General features: G+C 38.1%; 4 protein-coding genes across 7 annotated transcripts; 3 read left to right on the top strand and 1 right to left on the bottom strand.

Moving 5' to 3' along the window:
• Positions 1-4162: 4162 nt before the first annotated feature.
• On the bottom strand, positions 4163-6574 carry marchf5l (membrane-associated ring finger (C3HC4) 5, like). The gene is made up of 7 exons (XM_065261964.1): positions 6438-6574; positions 5980-6079; positions 5704-5906; positions 5379-5509; positions 5119-5302; positions 4859-5025; positions 4163-4786 (listed from the first exon to the last, which is right to left on the bottom strand). Exons 2-7 carry the CDS (start codon positions 6006-6008, stop codon positions 4625-4627), a joined length of 876 nt encoding a protein of 291 aa, XP_065118036.1. The 5' UTR covers positions 6009-6079; positions 6438-6574; the 3' UTR covers positions 4163-4624.
• A 669-nt stretch (positions 6575-7243) lies between these two features.
• On the top strand, positions 7244-11988 carry actr1b (actin related protein 1B). The gene is made up of 11 exons (XM_065261987.2): positions 7244-7444; positions 8267-8331; positions 8452-8527; positions 8951-9076; positions 9160-9284; positions 9365-9581; positions 9656-9748; positions 9840-10014; positions 10097-10158; positions 10247-10287; positions 10449-11988. Exons 1-11 carry the CDS (start codon positions 7397-7399, stop codon positions 10549-10551), a joined length of 1131 nt encoding a protein of 376 aa, XP_065118059.1. The 5' UTR covers positions 7244-7396; the 3' UTR covers positions 10552-11988.
• An 887-nt stretch (positions 11989-12875) lies between these two features.
• Positions 12876-16935, top strand: kctd9b (potassium channel tetramerization domain containing 9b). Of its 2 annotated transcripts, XM_065261979.2 has the most exons (12): positions 12876-13112; positions 13190-13311; positions 13476-13519; positions 13606-13705; positions 13963-14018; positions 14133-14261; positions 14736-14803; positions 14884-14979; positions 15069-15218; positions 15295-15400; positions 15480-15613; positions 16180-16935. In XM_065261979.2, the coding sequence occupies exons 1-12, from the start codon at positions 13065-13067 to the stop codon at positions 16294-16296; spliced, it is 1170 nt and encodes a 389-aa protein (XP_065118051.1). In that variant the 5' UTR covers positions 12876-13064; the 3' UTR covers positions 16297-16935. The 2 variants fall into 2 exon arrangements, with proteins under 2 accessions (XP_065118051.1, XP_065118055.1); XM_065261983.2 differs by lacking the exon at positions 13190-13311.
• A 1249-nt stretch (positions 16936-18184) lies between these two features.
• Positions 18185-22964, top strand: LOC135744061 (fibroblast growth factor receptor 1-A-like). Of its 3 annotated transcripts, none has more exons than XM_065262034.1 (9): positions 18185-18379; positions 18628-18761; positions 19500-19577; positions 19659-19831; positions 20507-20630; positions 20723-20913; positions 21770-21914; positions 22380-22436; positions 22513-22964. In XM_065262034.1, the coding sequence occupies exons 2-9, from the start codon at positions 18659-18661 to the stop codon at positions 22674-22676; spliced, it is 1035 nt and encodes a 344-aa protein (XP_065118106.1). In that variant the 5' UTR covers positions 18185-18379; positions 18628-18658; the 3' UTR covers positions 22677-22964. The 3 variants fall into 3 exon arrangements, with proteins under 3 accessions (XP_065118106.1, XP_065118097.1, XP_065118090.1); XM_065262025.1 differs by having other exon boundaries at positions 22510-22964; XM_065262018.1 differs by having other exon boundaries at positions 22498-22964.
• The last annotated feature ends 1826 nt before the right edge of the window (positions 22965-24790 follow it).

The raw sequence follows: 24790 nt of genomic DNA, 5'->3' as shown, positions 1-24790 counted from the left end.
TCACTAATTGGAATAAGAAAAATTTTCTTGAAATAAGTTTACTTTTTTCATAAACACTTAATTCAAGAATTTTTTTCTTATTCCATTGGCAGATTTTTTTGCTTGTTTTAAGAACAAATGCCCTTAAATTATATATTTTTTGTCCATAAAATAGACTTATTTTCCTATGTCATTTTGCTCATCAACAAAATACATCTTAATTTTAAAAAATGTGTAGATATTTTTACTGAATTCAAGACAAAAATACTAAGTAAGAAAGTCATTTTTTGCAGTGTGTGTTGCTTTGGTGGGATGCTTACGCTACATTTTAACTTTTAACTTTGAACTGTGAATTGTAACGATGGGATACGTTTATATTTAACGTTTGAGCACTGGTGTTAGCTTAACAATGCTCTCTTTAAATATTACACTCTTTGGGTTTAAATAGCTAGTCTTCATGATGGTGCAGAGTTCAGTTTCAACAAAAACATGAAAGCCTTTATTGTCATTGTATTTTTCTGTATACGATGTTTGCGTTACCGTTGCCTTATAAATAGTAGTTTTGCAGCACAAATAAATTTGGGGACTGAATTTTTTTACACTGTGTTGTTCAGTATCATCAATGATAATTAAACTTGATGTTTTTGAGTAATTGTTAAGGATGAACTCATTTACATATACAGAAGGTAGGTCTCTTTCACAAGGCATGATGTGCAAATATTTTAAATTATCAAGATTATTATTGCAGCTGTCATTAATGCAGCTTTTAATGGGCTGCCACTTGGGCCCTGAGGGGCTTCCACTACACTGCAAAAAATATATTTTCAAGAAAAAAATTCTTAGTATTTTTGTCTTGTTTTCAGTAAAAATATCTAAAAATTCTTAAATTAAGATGTTTTTCTTGATGAGCAAAACGACCCAAGAAAATAAATAAGTCTAGTTTTTTGGACCAAAAATATCAAATTTAAGTGATTTTGTGCATAAAACAAGCAAAAAAATCTGCCAATGGGTTAACAAAAAAAATCGTGAAAATTTTTCTTAAACACAAAATTCAAGAAAAATGCACATTATATTTTTGGTCTAAATAATAAACGTATTTCTTGGGTCGTTTTGCGCATCAAGAAAAAACATCTTACAAAAAAACATCAAAGTGACGAGCTTCCTGAGCTTTGCATAGGGTTATAGTTTTAGCACATAGGGGCCCATCATGGGTCCATATTGGAATTTAAGTGTGGCCCATTAAGATGATGTTGATTAGATCATCCCATTTGGGTCCCAAGTTTCAATCCATTGGGGCACTAAAACCCATTTTTTTTTCAAATAGCTTGGTAATTGTTTTTCTAGAACCCTGCTTTATCTGGATTCACTTTAAGCAAAGTCGTGTGCTCAGAGAGGTCCATGTCAATTATGTGAAATCACGAGACACTTCAATCCATGACATATCATGTAATGAAATCTCAGCCGTTCGAGTGTTAGTGGTGTCCAGGTCAAGGAGCATTTCTTTGAGAGGTTGCTTATCTTCAATCTCACTTGGGTCACTTGTCCTGTCCGGCTGTTTTCTCACCTTTCATTGCTGCACCAGTTTCTCATAAAAGTGGGGCACGTAGATAAAAGCCTTTTCATTTGATCGTTGTTGATAAGATGTGCTACGTTTAAATCCCTATGGATTGTGCACATCACTAACAATGTCTTAAGTGAACATTTCAAGTCTTTTGTTATTTTCAAAACAGCATCAAGTCAAAAAAGAACAAACGCAGCCGTTGGGTTAAATAAACCTATGTTTATATTTGACCCAACAATGGAATTGAAACAACCCAGTAGGTTAAATTACAATTGGTTGGATTCGTCCCATTTTGATCCAATACTGATCCAACATATGCTGGGTTGTTTTAACCCAAAATAACCCTTTGTTGGGTCAAATATAAACATTATCTGTGTTAATTTAAACATTTAACATAAGCATTTTTAGGGTGTATAAATAATTATCATTATTGCAGATCCTTGGCTCCAGCGATGCTCTAATAAAAACAAGTAATTTTTTCAGATATTTAAGATCATCTATCTATAGAGTTAATATGAAACTATTTCTCTGATATCTTAGGTTGTTGTGTAGTGCGCATGGCCTACTAATATGTGATTTATAATAGTGTTACAATTAAGTTTAAGTGCCTGACATTTTAAAATAGTTTTTCAAAGCGCAAGCATAATTCATTGTTAAAAGTTATCGAGTTCAAAAGGTTGGCTGCTTTATGAAGCAGGCTGTAGAAATAAATGAACCGCTTACATTAGTCATAATGAGCCATCATTGTTATTCCTCTTTTTCTTTTGTTCATTTAGCTTTGATATTTCCAATTATGCTGTTACAATTTATTCTTTAAATAGCATCGTTTTGCTCATTGTGAGGCAAATTCAAAGATACAGCCCTTTGTATTGCAAAAGAAATTGTGATTTTATGGTAAACGGGTATTTCATTAAAATTTTATGACATCCATACAGTTGCAGTCTCAGTTTTATGTTTCTCTACTTATTACTTTGCAATCTGATGCTAGTTCAAAGTGCTTTTCTTTCATCTGTAGCATCAAATAAATCTGTAAACAGCTTCAGGACTGTGACCCTAATCTGAGATATAATTTATAAATAAATGCATTCACGATTCAAACTCTCCATTTATAAATGCCTTGAAATATATATGCTTTATTTTCAGATCTCACAATATTTATTACATAATTTTAAATTAATATTAAATTAATTTTAATCTTTATTGAGACATTACTGTCTGATACGTCTTAGGTGCACGGCTGGTGCTCCTAGTTTAAAATGCAACAGATGCATAGATTGCATGCAACGGACAATATTACTTTCCCCGTACATTTTGCAGCTTCAACAAAGCCTGTCTGCTGTAATATATTTGCCAGCTAAGCTTCAAACAAGGCAACAGCAATCCCTAAGGACCATAGTAGGCGCTGTGTGAATTAAGTTCAGCACTGTTCCAGTTCATCCTGTTTATGAAACAATATTTATATGTGGATTAATATCAGCATCAGTCATATATCATACAAAAATATGATTTTTTGGCATTAGGATATAATTTTCATGACAATTGATTTGAATATTTGCCCAAAAATGCTGGGTTATTTTCAACCCAGTGTTGGGTCAACAAGGGACAAACACAATCACTAAATTAAAAAAACCAAGAACATTTTAAATTTGACCCAACAATGGGTTAAAACAACCCAGCACATTTTGCTAAAACAACCCAGCATAGGTTAAGTTACAACCCAGTGGGTTGGGTTCGTACCCTTTGGACTCATGATGTAATACTTATTTGTAGAAGAATTTCAGCATCAGTCATATTTCATAAAAAATTATGAAATTTGAATATTTTTGCATTAGGGTATAATTTACATGACAACTGATTTGAACATCTGCGCAAAATTTCTTGCACTCTAAAAATGCTGGGTTATTTTCAACCCAGCGTTGGCACAGAAAGAAACAAACCCTGTCGTTGTGTTAAATTAACCCAGAACATTTTATATTTGACCCAACAATGGGTTAAAATAACCCAGCACATGTTGCTAAAACAACCCAGCATAGGTTAAATTACAACCCAGTGGGTTGGGTTTGTACCTTTTTGAACCAGGTTGAAAACGACCCAGCATATTTTTAGAGTACATTATATATCATCCTGTTTATGAAACAATATTTATATGTGGATTAATATCAGCATCAGTCATATATCATACAAAAATATGATTTTTTGGCATTAGGATATAATTTTCATGACAATTGATTTGAATATTTGCCCAAATGCTGGGTCATTTTCAACCCAGCGTTGGCACAGAAAGAAACAAACCCTGTAGTTGGGTTAAATTAACATTTTTTTTACACTTAACCCAAAAATGGATTAAAAACAGCATTTTGGGTTAAAACAACCCATCTTAGAATACATTTCTAATTGGCATGTCGGTTTTGTCCCACTTTGGCTCAACAGTGTGTTAAAAATAACCCTGCATTTTTTTTGTATTACAATAATGTTACATTAAAATATTGTTAAAAGTTCTTACACAAAATTTGTTAGCTGTAAATAAAATCAGATTTTGTAAGAATCACCCATTTCCTAATTCACTTTTAACCAGGAACATTTTATTTAGCAACAAAGTTTATTTAAGATCAAAAGTCGTGATTATTGTTCGTTATATGTTGTCTTTATTTTTCTAGATATTTTTTTAAAGAGCCAGTGTGTGATAACGTCATTCAAAATCAATAAATTATATTGCAATATGGTGACTATGCTGGTATGTCATCAGTCTAAATTAAATGCATTTCTTCACAGGCCACACAAGTGCACAGTGCAATATTACTACCCTTACATTTGGCGCCATCTAACGCTGTACTTTGCTATTACAGGCACTTTAACAGCCCAATAAAACCAGCATCTCACAGAGAAGACAATGTCCCAGCAATTCTTGGGTTCACCAATGAATATGTAGCAAAGTGAGTGCATTTGAACACAGAATTAGGGCCTTGAAAAACAGAAGTACAATGTCTTTAAAACATCTGCAATTGTGGATTTTCAATTCTGAACAAATGGAGAATCCTATACTACAGTGCATTTGTTGATTTGTTTGCCACGAGTGCATGGTCTTCATTCATTGCCACTGTCGTCGTTGCCGCTTTCAACAGTGCCGTCTGCTCTTCTCTCCGGTTCGGGATAATTCAGGATGTGTCTGTTGGCCTGGGTGAGGTACTGCTGCTGTTTAAAATACACTTTAAGCACACCCTTGATCACAACGAAGGCAATGCCACCCTGGAAAAGGAAAACTCCATTAAGCGTCATGGTTGTAACGTGCTGATGTCATAATATTATGCCTTGACTCACCAGGATAGTCCGCTGTAGGTTAGACGTGACTCTTCGGAACAGAAGACGGCCAACCAGGTTGGCGATAGAGGGGAAGATCAGAGCACCGCACAGGGTGCGAGATACAGAGAGATGGTCTCCGCCGTAACTACCCTCCGCTGGGACCCGGGGCAGAGGACGCCCCATTCCTGCACAAACCAATACATACATAAAACAATCACTTCTTTGTCATGCACTTTTGAGTATAATTAAGACAAAGAACCACATTTTCTTCTACATACCAGGGACAAGCCCACTAAAGATCTGAAGTTTGGATGAATGACGCTGCCACATCCGCACAATGTAATCCTCCCAGCGTATCATTTTTCCCAGTACCAGCATGACAGGAATGGTGGGCAAACCCATGAGCAGGAAGAGAGGGTCTGCACGCTCCATCACATCTAAACCCTTCTTATGGCCCACAACCTAAAAAAATAACAACAATTATAAAAAAGTGTTAAAAAATCGTGTCCAGGCCCCTTCTCTTCCGAAATTAACGCACCTGCATAACTGTGACGGCACCATAGGTGACGGCTGACCAATAGACAGTGCCCACAACGACTCCAGCCGCAGCGAATGGGCTGACCCGAGATAGAGCTCTATCGACCTGCTGAAGGAAGTAGACCACAGGCCCTGGAACGAAAAATGAAACAAGCACACGTTTAACACTTTCTCAGTTATCAGCAGGCTCAAAGGACATGTATACTGATAAAATGTATAGCTTGCATCGCTGAAATTTGCTTTAGATAAAACTCCCTGCCAAATGCATGACTGTAAATGAGAATGCATGACAGGTGTCTTCAAAAAGGTGAAGTGCAACTGCTCACCCATTTTGGGAAAAACTATCCGATATTCTGTTCCACATTGTGGGCAGCTCACAGCTCCACCGCTGTTGCCCTTCTGTTTCTCATCGAGCCATCGCTGTAAGCAAGTCTGATGGATCCACTTTGTACAACCCTTACAGCGACACGGGCTCACCCATTCTGCAGCACGGTCCTCCTTTTCAGTGGCAAAACACACCCAGCAATGCCTGGCATTGGAGAGGTGCCAACATTATTATAATGCTCAGTATTTTTTTAAAAATTAAAGAAACAGGAACTCACTTCTCTGGTGGTTCATCTACACATGCCATCTTTTGTCAGGTTATATCCACTGTCTCCAACTCAACCATGTGTAAGCCAGAGCTGGCTCAATGTATAATACCTGGACAAGCAGTTCAATACACATAGTTACAATACAGTAGCAGCTATGAAAGTTTTACTGTATTTACAATTATTACTGTAGATTCATACATCAAACTATTTCTCACGATACGTAACATTTATTTATTGTAGAATTAATGTAGGTCACGTGAGCCGCCACAAACTATACTCATTCCCTGTTTCGTGTTTAGTAAAGTCAATTTTATGGTAAGTTTGGCTGTGTTATATAACAGTTTTTGTGACTCCCTCAGCTCGAAAGCAATGGACTTTATTATTTTAGTATTACCTGTCGTTAACAAACAGAAACTTATAAATCAAGCAATAATAGCCATCAAATAAACTCAAGTTTGGACACACACCTCTGCGATCCGGAGTTTTTGAAAAGATTCAGTAGGCTTTCTGATGGGCGTTTGATTGTTGATCTTTTGCTGATCTGACACTTTCAGTTTCACGGAGGACAGAACAACAACCTTATGAAGAACAGCTTCCTGGCGAGGCACTTCCGTGTGTTAAAATAAAAGTCCCTTAATGTGATTGAATTGTTTCGATTTAAAAAAAAGGTTCTTATTATTATTTAATTTTGAGAGAGAGTATTTGCATAAAAAAACATAAATGGGATTTGATAATTCAATAATCTAAATATTTTATATACACGTAAATATTAACGATTAAATATTTTAATTTCACTTCAGGAACAAACATACACATATGAAAAAAAACAACATAGTAATAAAATTATCAAAAACTATAAAATGAAACATGTTACAAATTTACAGATTTTTGTGTCCGCGTCATGAAGGCCGTTTCTCAATCAGAAGACTGCAGCATCCGGAGGTGGCATTTGAAGGCTGCATACGTCATCTAAATTTGTCTTGTTTTAAATATTAACAATTTAAAGTTCACTTTTATTCTTAGTTAATCTTAAATTGTTGTGATTTTCTCATGACTTGCGAATGTAATTCTCAGTTAACTTAAATAAACCAGACTTGGTGACGTGTGCAGCCTGCATATGCGACCTCCGCAGCCTGCAGCCTTCGGATTAAGAAAAGGCCGAAGAATCCTCTAGGTTTTCATATCCCGCCTACGACCAGTTTTCCCGCATGTCTATTGGTTACAATTCTGCCAGTCACCGATCTGTTACGTGGGTTTGATTGGCTCCCTGCACCGTTAGGTTCGGTTGACGCATCACCGCTCAGCCTGCGGTTTTTACTGCCCAAGCAGCGACGGTTGTTTTTTATTTACATGAACAGAAAATTATAAAACGCGTACTTCTTGCTATCTGTTTTGACCGAATAACGCACCCAAGCGCAGGCTGATTATGGAGTCGTATGATATTATAGCAAACCAGCCGGTTGTAATTGATAATGTGAGTATGATGTCAGCCTTCCACACCCAGTCTATGCTAACGGGCTAAAGCTAATACCATTGTGTCCTATGGTGTCAAAGCCTGGGCTAGCCGACCGGTGCTAATATGTGTCTGGGATTCATAAAATTATATTCTTTTAAAATGTATACAGTCTGATGCACGTCTAAACACGCTAATAAATGTAACCGTGGAAAAAATAACTGAACAGATGGTTGTATTTGTCTGGATTGATTTGTATTAGCTGGCATTAGCTAATCGGAATGATGCATCAATGTAGAGCTGTGCTGTCAGTTGTTTACTGATTATACAAATGTATTGTTCAATGTTTAAATTAATTAAAGTACATTGTTTATATTAATCACACACTGCAATATGCATGGCTGTCAAAGGCTGTCTGTCAAATTAAAAGCGGATTTTGGATGAAGTTGTTGTTAAGATGACCGGCTGTGACCCCGCCTTTTTTACAGCAGCTATATTTTGCTATGTGACACTCGTTACTATAAAATTACTTTCTCCTATTAATTTGCATTGATTTGTCGAAATTTAGAGCAAATATCAGTTTGTTGAGTTGTGTTTCTTGTTGTCCCCTCGAGCTCAGTCTCATGACTCAAGTTATAACAAGCAGATTTAAGATCACACAGTAGATGATTCATTTTTAAACGCATTCTGTATCTGAGTAAAATGGTCCTCATTGACTTGACCATAGTAATTTTTATTTCTACTATAAAAAAGTCAAAGGGCCCCATTTTTTTTTGTGGACTACTTTTTGAAGTTTATATTGTATTACCTATGCTGATCTCTCTTCCTCACTATCTTCCACAGGGTTCTGGTGTAATCAAAGCTGGCTTTGCTGGAGATCAGATCCCCAAATACTGCTTCCCAAATTAGTAAGAATTTATATTGTTGTTATTGCATAAATCTAAGCTTTTATTGTAAACAGTAGTCAAGAATAAATGCATTACGTATGTTATTTAGCAAGTGTATTAACTTTTTTGAATTATCTCTAGTGTGGGACGACCCAAGCATGTCCGGGTGATGGCTGGCGCTCTTGAGGGTGATATGTTCATAGGACCTAAAGCTGAGGTATAAACCAAGTACTCTGTCTCCATTAAAGGCACAATATGTATAATTTCTGCATTAAAATATACAAAAACTGCTAGCAGAGGGTTATATATTTTTTTGACATACTTGAATTATCCCAAATGTTTTCAACAACGTTTACATCCAAAAAAATTCGCAGTTTTAAAAAGTGTTCATAGGACCACTTGTACTGCAGTCGACCTCATGCAGCCATGCGCAGACTGAACGGCATATGACATCATAGTATTGCGAAAGCACATCCATGCACATGATTTGTCCAATCGCCAGACTACAATTCCCATCATTCCATGCTCAAATTAAATATTTTGCCTTTAAGTTTTTCAGACTTCAAATTTTTTATTTTTATGATGTGTTATGAGAACATAAAAGTTTAATAATACTGTTTTGTGTGTATCCTATTTGCAGGAGCACAGGGGGCTTTTGTCCGTACGCTATCCTATGGAACACGGAATTGTGAAAGACTGGAACGATATGGAGCGCATCTGGCAGTACGTGTACTCAAAGGAACAGCTGCAGACCTTTTCTGAAGAGGTGAAGCCGTGTGCTTTTACCTATTATTTTGACACTACATCTCTCAGAGACGTTAACGTTTTTTTGTCTCACTTTTATCTTAGCATCCTGTACTACTGACTGAAGCACCACTGAACCCCAGTAAAAACCGAGAACGGGCGGCAGAGGTTTTCTTTGAGACCTTTAACGTCCCCGCGCTGTTCATCTCCATGCAGGCAGTGCTCAGTTTGTGAGTACAGAGATTTTTTCATCATGTTGTTTTTCTTCCAGATACATCTCCCTCACATAAATCTACTTCCTGCCTGACAGATATGCCACAGGTCGAACCACAGGTGTGGTCCTGGACGCCGGTGATGGGGTGACGCACGCCGTCCCAATTTACGAAGGATTCGCAATCCCGCATTCCATAATGCGCGTGGACATCGCCGGGCGTGATGTTTCTCGTTACCTCCGCCTGCTCCTGCGCAAGGAAGGCTACGATTTTCACACCTCAGCAGAGTTTGAGGTCGTGCGCACCATCAAGGAGGTATGAAGCTTTACAAATTTAATCTAAAAAAAATTTTTAGAGAACGGTAACTGTATAAAACTTGTATTTTTCAGAGAGCCTGCTACCTTTCCCTCAACCCTCAAAAAGATGAAACTCTAGAAACTGAGAAAGCACAATACGCACTCCCCGATGGAAGCACTCTAGATGTAAGTGGGAAAACATTTCCAGCTTGCTAAGTAATCAATTCATGTGTTATTTTACCAACTGGTTGTACTCACAACTATTGATCTCCCACAGATCGGTCCGGCGCGGTTCAGAGCTCCAGAGCTCCTCTTCAGGCCTGATCTGATTGGAGATGAGAGTGAGGGCATTCACGAGGTGCTGGCTTTTGCCATTCAAAAGTCAGACATGGACCTGCGACGCACCCTCTTCTCTAACATAGTGCTGTCTGGAGGCTCAACATTACTGAAAGGTAAACCGTCATTTGTCATCTCTCAGTTCTCCTGCAAATGATAACCGAAACTCAACCCTAGCTATTTACTTCCGTCTTGCAGGTTTTGGAGATAGGTTGTTAAGCGAAGTGAAGAAACTTGCACCCAAAGATGTTAAAATTAAGGTGAGGCCATGACTGATAAATGATCATTTATTATTTTACGGTAAATTGAACTGTTTTGCTAATAAAATTACTTTTCCTTGTTTTATAGATATCAGCACCACAGGAGAGACTTTACTCCACTTGGATAGGGTAAGAATGTAGTATATATACATGCCTGACTATATTTTGACATTAGTTTAATATATATATATTGGGGCTTGCAATTGGCTAGCAAGGTACACGTGGTTAAAAAAAAATACAGATGCTGAGGTTGTCATCCACATTCACCTTTCCCATTATGCCTCATTTAGGGGATCTATCCTGGCTTCACTCGACACCTTTAAGAAAATGTGGGTCTCCAAGAAGGAATACGAGGAAGATCGTGCTCGTGCCATCCATAGGAAGACATTTTAAATGGGGGTAAAGGGTACCATCCTCCCTCATCTCAGCGGTTTTTCATCCCACTCCTTTCCTCGCTTGGCCTTCCTCTGTTCTTTCTTCTCTCCCTCCTACACCTTACTTGTCCAGGTTCTCATTCGGACACCTGCCGGGACTAGGACGGGGTTCGGCCGGGACATCCTCGCACACATTTACGGCCATCAAACACGACGAAAGCTTTGCAGGGCATCAGTCAATGCTGTTAACTATTGTTTCATTTGAAGCCGATGCTTAAAGTCAGCGCTTAAATATTTATTACACTATTTACACCGCCCTGTATAATATTGTCATATCTATTCTAATGAAAAACATGAAGGTGAATGTTTTACTCTGTTGTAAGAATTTCATTCCAAAACTGAAGAGATCGGTAACTTTCTTAAATGTAGATAACAACATGTGGGAGTCTTTAGTCAAAGTCGAAATAGTATTTTTATTGTTTTGGGGCAATAATGGCAAACATATACAATAGAAAAAGGCATCACTACAACAATTCACTGTAATGGACACTATAACGTGTTTATTATTTGTGTCCTTTCCCTTGATCGTCTCAATGCTGAAACCGCTCTAGCTCAAGGGAAATACATATTGTGTACCGAATTATGAATTACACAGGACGTAGCTAGAATTATAGCTGCTTGAGATGTTGACAAGTGTTATTCTTAGTATACAGAACATTTTAATGTGGAAGCGGTTTATGTTAAAGGGTTGTACTGTTTACTCTTTTTGTTAAAAAAATTGCTTGAGAATTATTTTTCTCAGCTTTAAGTTATCGAATTTTTCCTATTCATTAATGTCAAGTTACCACACAGAAATTCATGCAAACATCCACTCAACGTTTGAATCAATTACACATTTCTAACTCTTTAAGCAGAGCAACTGACTGAAGCTTTAAAAAAGAAGTCATCCGGCTAGTGTTTTTGAATTTTTAAGGCTTTTCATCATTGTGACCCCATTCCACTGTAAAATATGACACCATTTCTCAAAATCTGCATTAATGCATGAACAGAATGACTGAGACTGTGTGTTATTTCGGTGTAAATTAAGGCAGAGGGCGGCCAAATGGATTTAGACGCTGACACTTCTTCTGGCAGATTTCTGTCAAAGGAGATTTGCTGTCTTAATGGGATGTGGTAGCAGGGTTGCATTCAAGTCCAATTTGTCTAACCTAAGATTCGCCTTACTTGCAGTGTCGTCATTGGAAAGTCAGAGCATCCTGGTTGTATTTTTTTTATTTTAAGATATAGAAAAATCATAAGCCTTGTGTACAGTGGATTGCTATTCAAAAATATTTAAAAAAAGAAACAAAAAATAAATGACAAAAAGGACTAAAATGTACAAACCTGTTTCTTTAATGTTGCTTTTTCTTTTAATTTTGTAAATTCAGTATGTTAAATAAATTAATGCTGAAAAATGGTTATCTGGTCTGTTAACACAATCCAAACAGAGGTGGGGTTTTGTATGCTGCTGACGTATTAACAGTGGTTTTTAAAACTGCTAGAGTTTTGTCACATTGAATTGGTGTGACTTTGTGGCTGGAAATAAACACGTTTTAAAATACTCATAATTAACTAATACATATTTAAATTGTTGATATTGTTAAGTACAAAAGCAGCTGGACTTAAAAAAAAAAAACAATAAGCGCGCCTGTGCTAAATTTCGAGCTGATAAATAGATGTGTTTGACTTCTTGCAGCTCTGCGCAGACCGTGTGGCATCAAAATACCGCGAGAGCGATTGCAGAGCTTATGGAGCAGTCTTCTATCAGATCGCTCTCGCGGTACTTTGTCGTCACAATCAATCGGTTTTGCGCACTTACTAAAGTGGCCAAAAACTTATGGCCGTTTCTCAACCCGAAGGCTGCATCTTTCGGAGGTCGCATTTGTAGTCTGTCTACGGCATCAAGACGGTCTTATTTCAAAATATTAACAATTATAAATTGACTATTATTTTAGTTAATCGTAAATTTTTGTAACATGCTTATGAATTGCGAATGTAATGCTCAGTTACGGCTTGATGTCGTATGCAGCCTGCTTATGCGACCAACGGAGGCTGTATCCTTCGGATTGAGAAACGGCTAGAATAACCTTCATATCACAAGACGTATGCTAATACAATTCGTACAACCCAGTATTTATAAAAAAAATACAAGCACAAACATTTTAATGATTTACCTGTTGTTCACAAACAAACGTTTTCGAGTAGTCAAGCGTACCACGTGACCACTCTTCGTTGTACATGACCAATCAGTGAGAAGTTTTGGGCCGCTAACACCGCCCACTTGATTCAAATACTTCACGTTGTTCGCCACTCTATTCTCTTGTTCTTTTAAACGGCCCTACTTCCGCTTTGTTTCTAGCCTGCTGATTGGCTGACATCATAACGGAAGTAAATAGTCTTCTGTAGTAGGCGGAAATGCTTTGTAATTTTAACATTAACTTTAGTTTAAAACAACACAAATAAATTCTGAGGAGCCACATTACAGTCTTAGATATGAAGCGAGTGACGCTGTTTGTAAATGGAACCTCGCACAATGGAAAGGTAAACGTTTTGTTACCCGTTATCTTTCTATTGCAGAATTTAAAGCATTTTTGTTGACTACATGGCTTGTATACCAGGTAGTGGCAGTTTATGGCACTCTGGCTGATTTGCTGTCAGTTGCAAGCACAAAATTTGGAATCAAAGCTACCAACATATACAATGGGAAAGGTGGTCTAATTGATGATGTAGCTCTTGTCAGGTATGAAGCATTCAATTCTGCACTAGTTTTCTTATGTGTACATTAATATATACATTATCTTTCTTATGTATACATGACCATATGTATACATTATCATCAGTACATCAGTTATAGAAATGACAATGAAATTAAAATTTGGTCTGTAATCTTTATCCTTGTAATAGAGATGATGATGTCCTCTATGTATCTGAAGGAGATTTCTTTGTTGGTAAGTTTGAAGCAATCTCCCTTTCACTTTGTTTGTATTTTTCTTATTTCATTTCTTATCTTTTTTAATTGAATTATTGTCTACAGATGCACCAAATAATTCAGAAGGTGCACACGAGTTTCACTCATGGACTCACACAGACTGGATAACCCTAAATGTAGGGGGGAGAAGATTCACCACCACCCGGTAATCTCAAAACAATCTTAAGTAATCCTGCTAGTGCAAAATAATCAATAATCTGAATCACAACTAAACAAACACTGGCAGAGCGGTGCATTTATATTACATTTACATTTATTACTTACAGTGCATTACAAGGTATACATTTTTTAATCAGTATTTGTCATCCCTGGATTCGAACCAGTGACCTTTTGGGCTGCTAACGCAATGCTATACCACTGAGCTATACAGAAGCACATTTAATACCATTTATGTCTTTTCAGAAGTACTTTGGTGAAAGAGGCAGAGAGCATGTTGGCCCACATGTTCAGAGACAAGGGTGAGTCACAAACATGACATTGTTTTTCTATTAAATGTTTAAAATCAGTTTTTTAGGTTACAGCTTTAGGTTTATAATTTTCAGTTTTGCTTTTATCTGAATTTTGTGAGGCAGATGTTTGGGGAAACAAACAAGACGAGCAAGGTGCATATCTTATCGATCGCAGTCCAGATTACTTTGAACCCATACTGAATTACCTGAGACATGGACAGATCATCATTAATGACGGCATCAATCTATTGGGTAAGAATGATGCAACATATTTAGTAGTTTTAAAAACTTCTTTACAGATATGCAATATAATATCCATAACTTTATTATCAGTGGTGTATAAAGACCTAACAACATCAACTATATTGTTTTTATTACCTAAGAATGAGCAATTTTATCTACAGTATATACACTGCAGGTCCCCTTAAATGGAAGTTGTCATTTTGTGCCGCCATGTTTCTACAGCAGCCCTAAACGGACAAACTGCTCTATAGAGTGCGTTTTGTCACTATGTTGTCTTACCGTGGGTTTACACAAGACGCGTTTGAGGCGTCAAAATCGCGTCTACAGCGCCTAATTTGCCATTTGAACAGTTTGAGTGTAATCGCTTCATTCGCGTGTGAATCATTAATTCAGTTATTTTTAAACAACAATTTTGCTTATAATAAATTATTATATGGCGATGATCCCTGTTACAGTAAGTTTGCATGTGAATACTTTGTTCAGGTGTGCTTGAAGAAGCCCGTTTCTTTGGAATCGAGCGGCTTGCTGAGCAACTTGAAGTTGTTATTAAGGTAACGAATTTCATTTATATGAGTTTTATAGTATATGGCGATAAAAAAATCATGATCAATAATATTCTCTCCTATCTCAGAATTCCCAGCCTCCCGATGACCACTCGCCCATCTCCAGAAAAGAATTTGTGCGTTTCCTGCTTGCCACGCCAACTAAATCGGAACTCCGTTGTCAGGTAAAACAAAACCGAATAAATACCTTAATCGCTTTGATTGTGCTATATTGTTGTGTCGGGTTTATCTGAGATCAGTTTTTTCCTCCTAGGGTCTAAATTTCAGCGGGGCAGATCTTTCGCGGCTTGACCTGCGCTATATTAACTTTAAGATGGCCAATCTCAGTCACTGTAACCTCACGCATGCCAACCTCTGTGGTACCAACCTGGAGAGGGCGGACCTTTCTAATGCTAATCTAGATGTAAGATTTTCTCTTTGTGATCTGATGACGATTCATTATTCTTGCAAAGATGTGATGTAGTTTTTGTTGTTCATAGGGAGCCAATTTACAGGGAGTAAAAATGCTTTGCACCAATGCAGAAGGGGCATCACTTAAAGGCTGCAATTTCGAAGATCCTGCCGGGCTTAAAGCAAATCTGGAGGGTAAAGCACGTGGCATGTGTGAAACTGAAATTTGATCATATGTTTTCATCACGTAATGTATGTCATTCTGATCTCACAGGTGCAAATCTGAAGGGTGTTGATATGGAGGGCAGTCAGATGACCGGGATAAACCTTCGTGTTGCCACGTTAAAAAATGCCAAACTGAAGAACTGTAACTTACGGGGGGCCACACTGGCAGGGACTGATTTGGAGGTGACTGGATCTTTAATTTTCAAACCAAACCAATATGTCTTAAGGTGCGTTCACACCAGATGCAAATGAAGCATTAACTGCGAGTGATTTATATGTTAAGTCAATGCAAAGACGCAATAGACATCCAGCGATTCGCCCGAATGAGGCAGCATGATTTGCACAAAACGCGAGTTAAAATATCTGAACTTTAGCGAATATTCGTGCCGCGTTAACCAATCAGGAGCTTGCTCAAGTAGTGACGTGATTACGACGTACAGAGCAGAGGCAGAAATACGAAACAACAATGGAGGACAAAATCATTGTCGCTGTATGACACGAGGTCACGAGTTAACTCAAAATGTTCAAGCGCCCAACTAAGGGCGAAGAGTACGATTTATTCGATTCATTTGTGTCTGGTGTGAACACACCATTAGAGACCAGAATGGGTGGGTAAAACATAGCAACACTTTAAAACCCTCAGAACAATCTGGGAATCATCCACCAAATTTACACGTTGTGGTACAAACCTTTTACAAGCAAACATCTGTAAACTCCCTAATATTTTATTTTCCTTTGTAATCATGCAGAACTGTGACCTCTCAGGCTGTGACCTTCAAGAGGCGAACCTTCGGGGCTCAAATGTGAAAGGGGCGATTTTTGAGGAGATGTTGACCCCACTGCATATGTCTCAAAGCGTCAGATAACCACATACACTCACCGCTGTCTGTCTTCCGTGACCGCCAGACGATGGTCTCTTCACAGAGCAGCTTTAAAAGACAAAACTACCTACAAACCTGTCGATTGTCATGTGACCTTGAGCTTATTGATATTCTCTGTTCATGTGCCGTCTACTGTTGTCTCAAGAACATTATTTTGTCCAATGCTTGATATGTAAACGTCCTTTAAAATGTTTGGCTGCCAAAAACCTTTAAATGGTCTTTTATAAAGTGTTTTTCTGAATGTGACTGCTGACTGTGGCTTTATCATGCGTAATACAGTATATATTTGTGCAGAGCCTTTATTTGTCACTGCTGGCCTGTGAACAGATTTTTTTTATATCTTTGCTTCTGTATTTGATACTGATTGAGGAATATGGCTTTTTTTGTTACTATAATTTCTATACATTGTTATATGCTTTGTCATTTCATTTTAAACAGTTTTGCTTATTTCAGTGTAATTCAACCTTCCTGGACTGCGATGCATGGTAGTTTTTAAAATCAGGAGGATGGAGCTATTACATAACATGTCAGTTTGACAGCTATATTCTGTATTAGTCAAACCCTGCTGAATTTCTGTAATTTGTATTAAGATCAAATAAAGTATAACACTGGAGATAAGAGAAACTTTTGTCATTTAAAGGGGTAGTTCACCCAAAAATGAAAATTCTGTCATAATTTACTAGGGTGACCATACGTGCCATTCTTCCTGGCCAGGATTTTAAAACCATTCAGTTAAAAACATAAGACATACAATCATAGTTTCATTCTTACCTTAAAATGTAATGGTTGCTTTTTTTGTAATACTAATAATAATCCTCTATGACGTATGCGGTCGACAAATACAACTTCCGGAAGACGCACCCAAAATCCTGGCCAGGACGCGTCGGGAAAGAATGGCACCTACCCTACAATTACTCGTTACAAGCCTGTATAAATTTATTTGTTCTGATGAACACAAAGGAAGATATTTTAAGAAATGTTTGAAACAAAACCATTCGTGGACCCCATTCACTTCCATAGTAAGAAAAAATAATTCTATGGAAGTAAATGGGGTCCACAAACAGTTTGGTTACAAACATTTCTCAAAATATCTTCTTTTGTGTTCATCAGAACAAAGAAACGTATACAGGCTTGTAACAACATAAGGGTGAGAAAATGATGACAGAATTTTAATTTATGGGCGAACTATACCTTTTTAAGTATTATTTTGTGCACGTGTTTCCACAGTTTGCGGTTTCATCAGACGCATATGCGTTGTCGCGGGCGGAATTTAGCTTCCGGTCTCTGTTTAATGGTCTGACTAAACCTAAACTCTGGAACAAATACCTAGTGGAAAATAACATGTTTTGTTTCTCAAAGACGAGGGCATGGCGATCATGGATCACAGAAGGAAGGTTTGGCAGCAGATTTATACATTTTATAGTACATATTTTACACAACAAACTACACTCACTATAGTTTGATACGCTTTAGCTATGATTTGAACTAAGGTAATCTACTTTTTGTTTATTTTGCTTGTTAAATAAACTCTAAAAGTCGTTATTAATACTTTGCAAATTGTCCCGGAAGTTGCGTTTGTTCCACGAAAGCCGTTTGTTTATATGTTGTTACTACTGAAGCCGTAAAATAAAAACTGCTGAAGCCGTATGGATGGATGTGAGTTTACTATTCCTGTAAAAAGCTAAAAAATAAACCGCCTAAAAGGGACACTAATTGTACCTGCTGTGTTGATTGTATCTTGTTTAAATCATTCTAATATAAAAAAAAATCTCAGCATTCCAAAGATATGCGACATGTTTAGCTTTTTTTTTTTGAGTTGTGGTATGTTATCATGAGTTTACAGTGGGATGCAATGTTCCGCCCACAGAATCCTGAAATCCTGGAAGTGAGTGAAAGAGAAAAAAGTATAAATGTCCCGACAGAAGAAACCGTTTCTTTAGAAAACACAACAGTAGCTGTTCCTCTCAGTACCGACGCGCTTGCGAGTGTTAAAACTTCTGCGGAGGTTTGCCCGCAACACCTGGATTTAGGCGAACGCTTAAAAATATAAATCCGTCACTTCAAAGTGGTGAGTGCCTTTATATCTCGTGTTAGAAACATAACGTTATCTGTTTTTAAGCTTGCACACTAAAGTACACAGAATTATATATAGGGCACATTAGGACTTTTAAAAAATTATCTTCTGTTGTTTTTCCAAATTCGTGAGTAGAGTAAGGATGCTATATTGTGTTGTTATTGAAATATGAAAAGTTATCTATTTTTAATTATTTTTATGGATATATTGTGAGGCAGTTTTCTCATAATTTGTCTTTCAAGGGGCTCACCCTCCTCGGCTAGCTGCATTGCCATGTCCTATTTCAGGATGTTAATGTCATTGCGTATACTTCTCCTGTGGGTTGTTTTAGCCCAGCTTTCCTTGGCTCACACACATCCTGCAGAGACTATACAAGGTATTTGTTTGTTTTGTTGTGTACATGAGGTAAAATGGCCTAGAAGTATGATCAAAGGCAACTAATAGACCGAATTAAAAGATGCTTTTACCGTACCTGCAAACTAGTTTTTAATCAAAATATGTCATTTATGTAAAGCAGTGGTTCCCAATCTTTTTCACTTCAAGGCCCCCTAGTTGCCCACAATAATATTTAAAGGCCCCCCACTCACTAAATTTTTTCCACATAAAATTAAATAAAACTTGGAATGACTAGACAGATGTATATTTTCTACTAAAATGGCCAAAAAACAAGAAACATCTAGATTTCTAGATTGTTTTAGCTTATTTTAATGCTTGTTTTGTCCAATTTTTAAAAGCAACCGTTTAGCAAGACCAATATCTCTGCATCAGAACATCTCAATGCCTAGTACTGAATGAATCTACACCTTGTCTGGGAAACAGCCCCTTTATGTTGTAGAATGTGGTTTAGTGATTAATTTGTTAGGCAGCTCCCCTGTGTGGGTTTGTGGTTTTGTGTATGATTCAAGCGTAGGCTCAGTTCTGAGCAGAATCCTGGACCGACGCCTACAGTTTCCTCACTGTCCGGCAGTCTTTGAAGACCGAATACATTACCTGTGTGCTTGAATTATAGCAAACTGCAATCCAGATTCTGCTGTTTAAAAATGAGTAGCAAGAAATGAGCTTTTATTTAAGGGTTGTATAAATTTCAACACAAATCATGTCGACTTTTTCACAGGTCACACAGTACTATCACGTAAGGATGATGATAAGTCATCAGAAGACAACAATCTGTCAAGCACCCTGAAGCTCTTACGTAAGTACTAACCCTATTTTCCAGTAGACAATGAAATGATCAATCTGTCATTGTTATTAATGCAGTTTTTGTCCGCTGTAGCAATGGCACCTCAATGGACCCAACCTGAAAAGATGACAGAAAAGCCTTATGCTGTACCAGCCAGCAAAACAGTGAAATTCCGATGTCAGGCCATGGGAAACCCCATTCCAAAGCTGCGCTGGCTCAAGAACGGAAAAGAGTTCAGTAGAGAACAGCGCATTGGGGGCTACAGGGTAACGCTGTTCTTAAGACTTCAAGACGCGCAGTTCGCATTGACTTGAAAATGTCCCCTTGGTTACTTTCAATAGCTAGGGACTAGCACTGCATAATATCACTACGCCTGCTGCAGCCATGTTACATCAGCAAAGTCCTTGATTATTACGCCAGAATGAGAGTATAGTTCCTAGCAATATCGTAGAGGTCTCCTCGGGTCCAAAGAAATGTACCCGCCCCGAAATGACCCGAATCACTTTATACCTGAACCGAACATGCATAAATATATTTTTTTAAAGAAAGACCCGACCCGAGACAAACCCGAGAAAATTAGACCTGAGTCCGACCCAAACTAGTGGCAGTTTTTTTTAACACAACTGGACCTGAATGTAAACGGCACTGACGTGTGTGCATTCTGCAGACTCACAAGCAGCAGTCACACAGAAAGAAACTCCAGTGGGCTTGCAACCAATTTGGCCTGCATGAGAGCGTGAGAATGGGGTCAATTGCGCAAGTCTCACGCTAAATGCGTGACTGTTGACAGCCCTGCTAAATCAGAATTAAGAGTGATAACTATGCTTTATAGAATCATATTTACTATGCCAGATCAGAAACTCTTGCATGTAGTTCCTGTAGTCAAACTAAAAATCTATAAAAATGTAAACATCATAAATCTTCTCTGCTTCCTCTCTCAGCTAAGGGAACACTTGTGGACCATAATCATGGAGTCGGTGGTGCCCTCAGACAAAGGCAACTACACCTGCCTGGTGGAAAATGAATATGGGAGCATAAATCACACTTATCAGCTTGACGTAGTCGGTCAGTTATATCTCATACATTTTTAGGCTAAATAATTCAGCAAAAATTCATCTAAACCCATGTCTAACAAACCCCTCATGTGCGTGTTGTAGAGCGATCTCCACACAGGCCCATCCTACATGGGCCAGTAAACCAGACCGCTGTCGTGGGTAGTGACGTGAAGTTTGAATGTAAGGTGTATGGCGACCACGACCAGCGGCCTCACATACAGTGGCTCAAACATATCGTAGTCAGGGGAAGCCATGTCGGACCTGACGGACTCCCTTATGTCCGAGTTCTGAAGGTAAAGACGCATTCCAGTTGATATAATTTTAGATATTTTTTTAGCTGATTTGTTAAAATAAAGTGCTTGTTTTATGATTAACAGTATGGCAGAGCAGAAGCATTGCATGTGTGATCTATAAAAATATTAGATTTAAAAACAAAAAATCATAAAGGCACTTTTTGTTTTTTATTTGACCAGCAGCCCAAGGTTGCATCTTTTACAAGCTCTACAAATTAAACACTAAAGGTTTTTTATTTGATTTTTTTGTCATCTCCAGCACTCGGGGGGTCAATTGCTCAGACACCCAAATGCTGTCACTTTACAATATAAAAGTTAACACTTTTTAATACTTTTGGTCTTCCTATTTCAAAATGCCATGGAAACTCCCAGCTTATCCCTTTTTGGGATTAGAACCCAACCCATGACACTGATTTCCTTGAAGTCGTTTGGGTTCTACAGGTTAGTGCTCCATGTTGCTATCCTGGTGTGGGTGAATTAAGGGTGATGGTGTAGGCCAGGGTTCCCCAAATCTTACCCTGGAGGGCCCGGGCATTGCAGAGTTCAGCTCCAACCCTGATCAAACACACCTGAGCAAGCTAATCAAGGTCTTCATAATCACTAGAAAATCACAAGTGGGTAAGTTTGATTAGGGTAGAGCTAAACTCTAGTGCTCCTGCCCTCCAGCGTAAGATTTGGGGAACCCAGGTGTAGGCCATTGTTGTTTGGTCCTGCTGCAGGTGTTGGGCCAGGTCTTTATGTGTCTTTCAAAGCTTTGGGAGCTTGTAAATGTTTTTAAAGCCAACCAGAAACAACTCCCAAAAACTTCCTTCCCCTTATTTCTGGGCCTCGGTGTGCTTTTCTTGTTTTATTCCAGACTGCTGGCCTTAACACCACAGACAAGGAGATGGAGGTGCTCCAGTTGAGGAATGTGTCCTTTGAGGATGCTGGGGAGTACACTTGCTTAGCAGGCAATTCTGCCGGGGTCTCTTATCAAACGGCATGGTTGACCGTCCTCGAAGGTACCTGGCGACGCTTTCTTCACCTCTTTCCACCTCTCCTCCTCTTCAATCTCTTTTATCGTTGGTGTTAAAATGCTTGGCTAATGACAAGTCACCGATTGTAGGCCTAGAGGTCATCTGGACAATATACCAGACTGCAGTGCTGAATTCATAAAAAAAAAAAATTTGCTGCTCAGTTACTGTCGTGTTTTGGCTTTACTAATCGGTCAGACCGGAAAAAACATTTGGAGTACTACAGACTGGCAAAAGTTATAACAAATCAAGGAGAAGAGTAAAAAAAACTGGCGCTTGTGGTTGGCCAAACTGCTTTTTTTATTTGCAATATGGCCGCATATCCGAGTAACTGACCAAACTGTAACATAGGTGAAAACTCTCTATGGTAGGGGTTTTGTTGGTGTCTTCATTCTGACCTTTTATTTAAGGGGCTGTATAAATTTCAACACACATCTGTCGACATTGTCACAGGTCACACAGTACCATCATCTAAGGACGAGGATGAGTCAAGCAGCCAGAAGTTCTTGCGTAAGTACTGACCCTATTTTCCAACAGACAATAAAATGATGACAAGTGTTTTACCTTAAAGTTTATGTGTTAGAAGCAGGAAAAATGGATCTGAGCGACTTTGACAAGGGCCAAATTGTGATGGCTATACGACTGGGTCAGAGCATCTCCAAAACTGCAGCTCTTGTGGGGTGTTCCCAGTCTGCAGTGGTCAGTACCTATCAAAAGTGGTCCAAGGAAGGCAAAGCGGGGAAAAAGTGAATGCTGGTTCTGATAGAATCGTCTAGATTGGTCAGGACTGTTTTGGTGGCAAAAGGGGGACCCACACAATATTAAGCAGGTGGTCATAATGTTATGGCTGATCAGTGTATGCTTGCCCTTCATGAATCCTGATTACAATCTATAATCTGTTCTAAGCTTTTTTTTCTGTGATCAGCAGTCACCCTCGCACACCTGTAGGTAATATGTGCTTTGGAAGACCTATACCTTGGTCATGGCACCACCAAAATGTTGTTGATTAATAAAGACTTTTGATACTTTTGCAAGATTTATAGTGTGCAGGATCTTTCTGTTATTTTTTAATTTTTCATAAAACCATCGTTGCTAGGAGGTCTTTTAATTTACTGCTCCCAAATCTAACTTCCTCTATAGAAAAATCTTTGTGACACAGCATCATACAATCCAATCATGAAAATCATGAGGGTTTCCCTGCACTCTTAGAAAAAAGATACAAAATTTGTCACTGGGATATAGTACTGTAATGATTCAGTTCTGTCATGTCTCTTATTTTGAAGTTCTGTCTGCCACGTTTTGTAGTCTTTTGTAGTTCTTTTGTTCATTGGTCGGTGTGTTGATTGTCTCCCGGGGATAACTTCTAAAAAAGCCCAAATATGTACCATGCTGGTACATATAAGGACCTTTAAGGTAACAATATGCACCTTAAAGGGACAAAAGTGTACTTTTTTATAAAGTGCCTCAGTTTCTTCTGAGAGTTTGAGGGGGGAAATCCCTGAGGGAAGGATGCCTAATAACTCAGCATCACTTTTCTCCAAGGGATTATTTCGATTGATAGAAATGCGCATGCCTTGGTACTAACTCGTCTTTAGTAAACATAAAATCAGACATGGTGTTTGACGTTTACTGTACCTTAAAGTAATTAAGGGACCATAGGAAGTAAAGTGGGTACTAAGGACTTTAAACAGATCTTTTGGGATTTTAGCTTATTCACCGTATCCTCCAGATTTAGATAAATCCATACATACCCTTTTAATCTCTGTGCATCCTGTAACTCTGTCTGAGGCACCCACCGCTAGCTAGCTTAGCACAAAGACTGGAAGTAAATGGCTCCAGCTAGCATACTGCTCCCAATAAGTAACAAAATAACCCAAACATTTTCCTATTTATATGTTGTGATTTGTATAGTCACTTTGAGACACAGCAATCTTTTAACATTATATAGTCACTTATTGGGAGCAGTATGCTAGCTGGAGCCATTTACTTCCAGTCTTTGTGCTAAGCTAAGCTAGCGGTGGGTGCAGCATCAGACAGAGTTACAGGACGCACGGAGATGAAAAAGGTATGTGTGGACTTATCTAACTCTGGGGGATACGTTAAATAAGCTAAAATCCCAAAATCTTGGTGTGTTCCTTTAAGGGGAATACTTTAGCATTTAAGGTAAATGCCTATTGACAGCCTTATGGTTCCTTTATGGGGGGGTTTCCCGGACCGGGATTAGACTAGCCCTATACTAAAATAAAATGAAGATCTGTCCAAGCTGAACACAACTTGCACTGACATATCTTTAAATACACCAGTGCCCTTTGTTTTGCCTCAAAGTGCACACAAGTAATGTTTTTAATAAGGATTGTTTGTTAAAAAGTTGTTAGATTTCCTAATTAAACTGAGGCCTAGTCCTGGTTTAAGCTAATCCCTGTCCGGGAAACCACCCTTTAGGGTTTTTCTTAAAACCTGAATAACCCATCTGCCATAGGAATGTAAGTTACTTCCAATACAAAAGTTTGCATCCCCAAAATCCCTCTGCATAACATTATTGTTTACCTGATAACACGCTGTAGGCATCTAGGTCAAACATAAATGTTATTGCCTACGTCGCAAAAATCTCTTTTCCGTCCACAAATGCTCTGCCCCAAAACATTTTGTTTTTTCAAATCAATATTTTATGTTCCTTACTTTACCTATGAGGCAAATAGCCATTTAATAAGCAGCTCTGGCGACAGCTGTCTGATTTCTTTATCAAATACCCTCAGATCTTCAGCAAACCTCTTTTCTTTAAAAATCTGTTTTTCTTTGCACTTTTCCACAGTATTCAAATAAAATTAAGTAACACCCTTTAGAAAGTACACTTAAAGGTCCTT

Source organism: Paramisgurnus dabryanus, chromosome 10 (genome assembly GCF_030506205.2).
Source record: "Paramisgurnus dabryanus chromosome 10, PD_genome_1.1, whole genome shotgun sequence".
NCBI classification, from domain to species: domain Eukaryota; kingdom Metazoa; phylum Chordata; class Actinopteri; order Cypriniformes; family Cobitidae; genus Paramisgurnus; species Paramisgurnus dabryanus.
This window is presented reverse-complemented; position numbering and strand designations above follow the sequence as displayed.

Coding starts and splice junctions, on each gene's coding strand:
- marchf5l (XM_065261964.1), bottom strand. CDS start 6,008: ATGGCATGTGTAGATGAACCACCAGAGAA. Junction 5,907..5,979: donor GTAGATGAACCACCAGAGAA/GTGAGTTCCTGT, acceptor CTCCAATGCCAG/GCATTGCTGGGTGTGTTTTG. Junction 4,787..4,858: donor ACCTACAGCGGACTATCCTG/GTGAGTCAAGGC, acceptor TTCCTTTTCCAG/GGTGGCATTGCCTTCGTTGT.
- actr1b (XM_065261987.2), top strand. CDS start 7,397: ATGGAGTCGTATGATATTATAGCAAACCAGCCGGTTGTAATTGATAAT. Junction 9,285..9,364: donor ATGCAGGCAGTGCTCAGTTT/GTGAGTACAGAG, acceptor CCTGCCTGACAG/ATATGCCACAGGTCGAACCA. Junction 10,015..10,096: donor AGGCTCAACATTACTGAAAG/GTAAACCGTCAT, acceptor TCCGTCTTGCAG/GTTTTGGAGATAGGTTGTTA.
- kctd9b (XM_065261979.2), top strand. CDS start 13,065: ATGAAGCGAGTGACGCTGTTTGTAAATGGAACCTCGCACAATGGAAAG. Junction 14,019..14,132: donor CCACATGTTCAGAGACAAGG/GTGAGTCACAAA, acceptor TTTGTGAGGCAG/ATGTTTGGGGAAACAAACAA. Junction 14,980..15,068: donor AATCGGAACTCCGTTGTCAG/GTAAAACAAAAC, acceptor TTTTCCTCCTAG/GGTCTAAATTTCAGCGGGGC.
- LOC135744061 (XM_065262018.1), top strand. CDS start 18,659: ATGTCCTATTTCAGGATGTTAATGTCATTGCGTATACTTCTCCTGTGG. Junction 19,578..19,658: donor AAGCACCCTGAAGCTCTTAC/GTAAGTACTAAC, acceptor TGTCCGCTGTAG/CAATGGCACCTCAATGGACC. Junction 22,437..22,497: donor AAGCAGCCAGAAGTTCTTGC/GTAAGTACTGAC, acceptor TTTACCTTAAAG/TTTATGTGTTAGAAGCAGGA.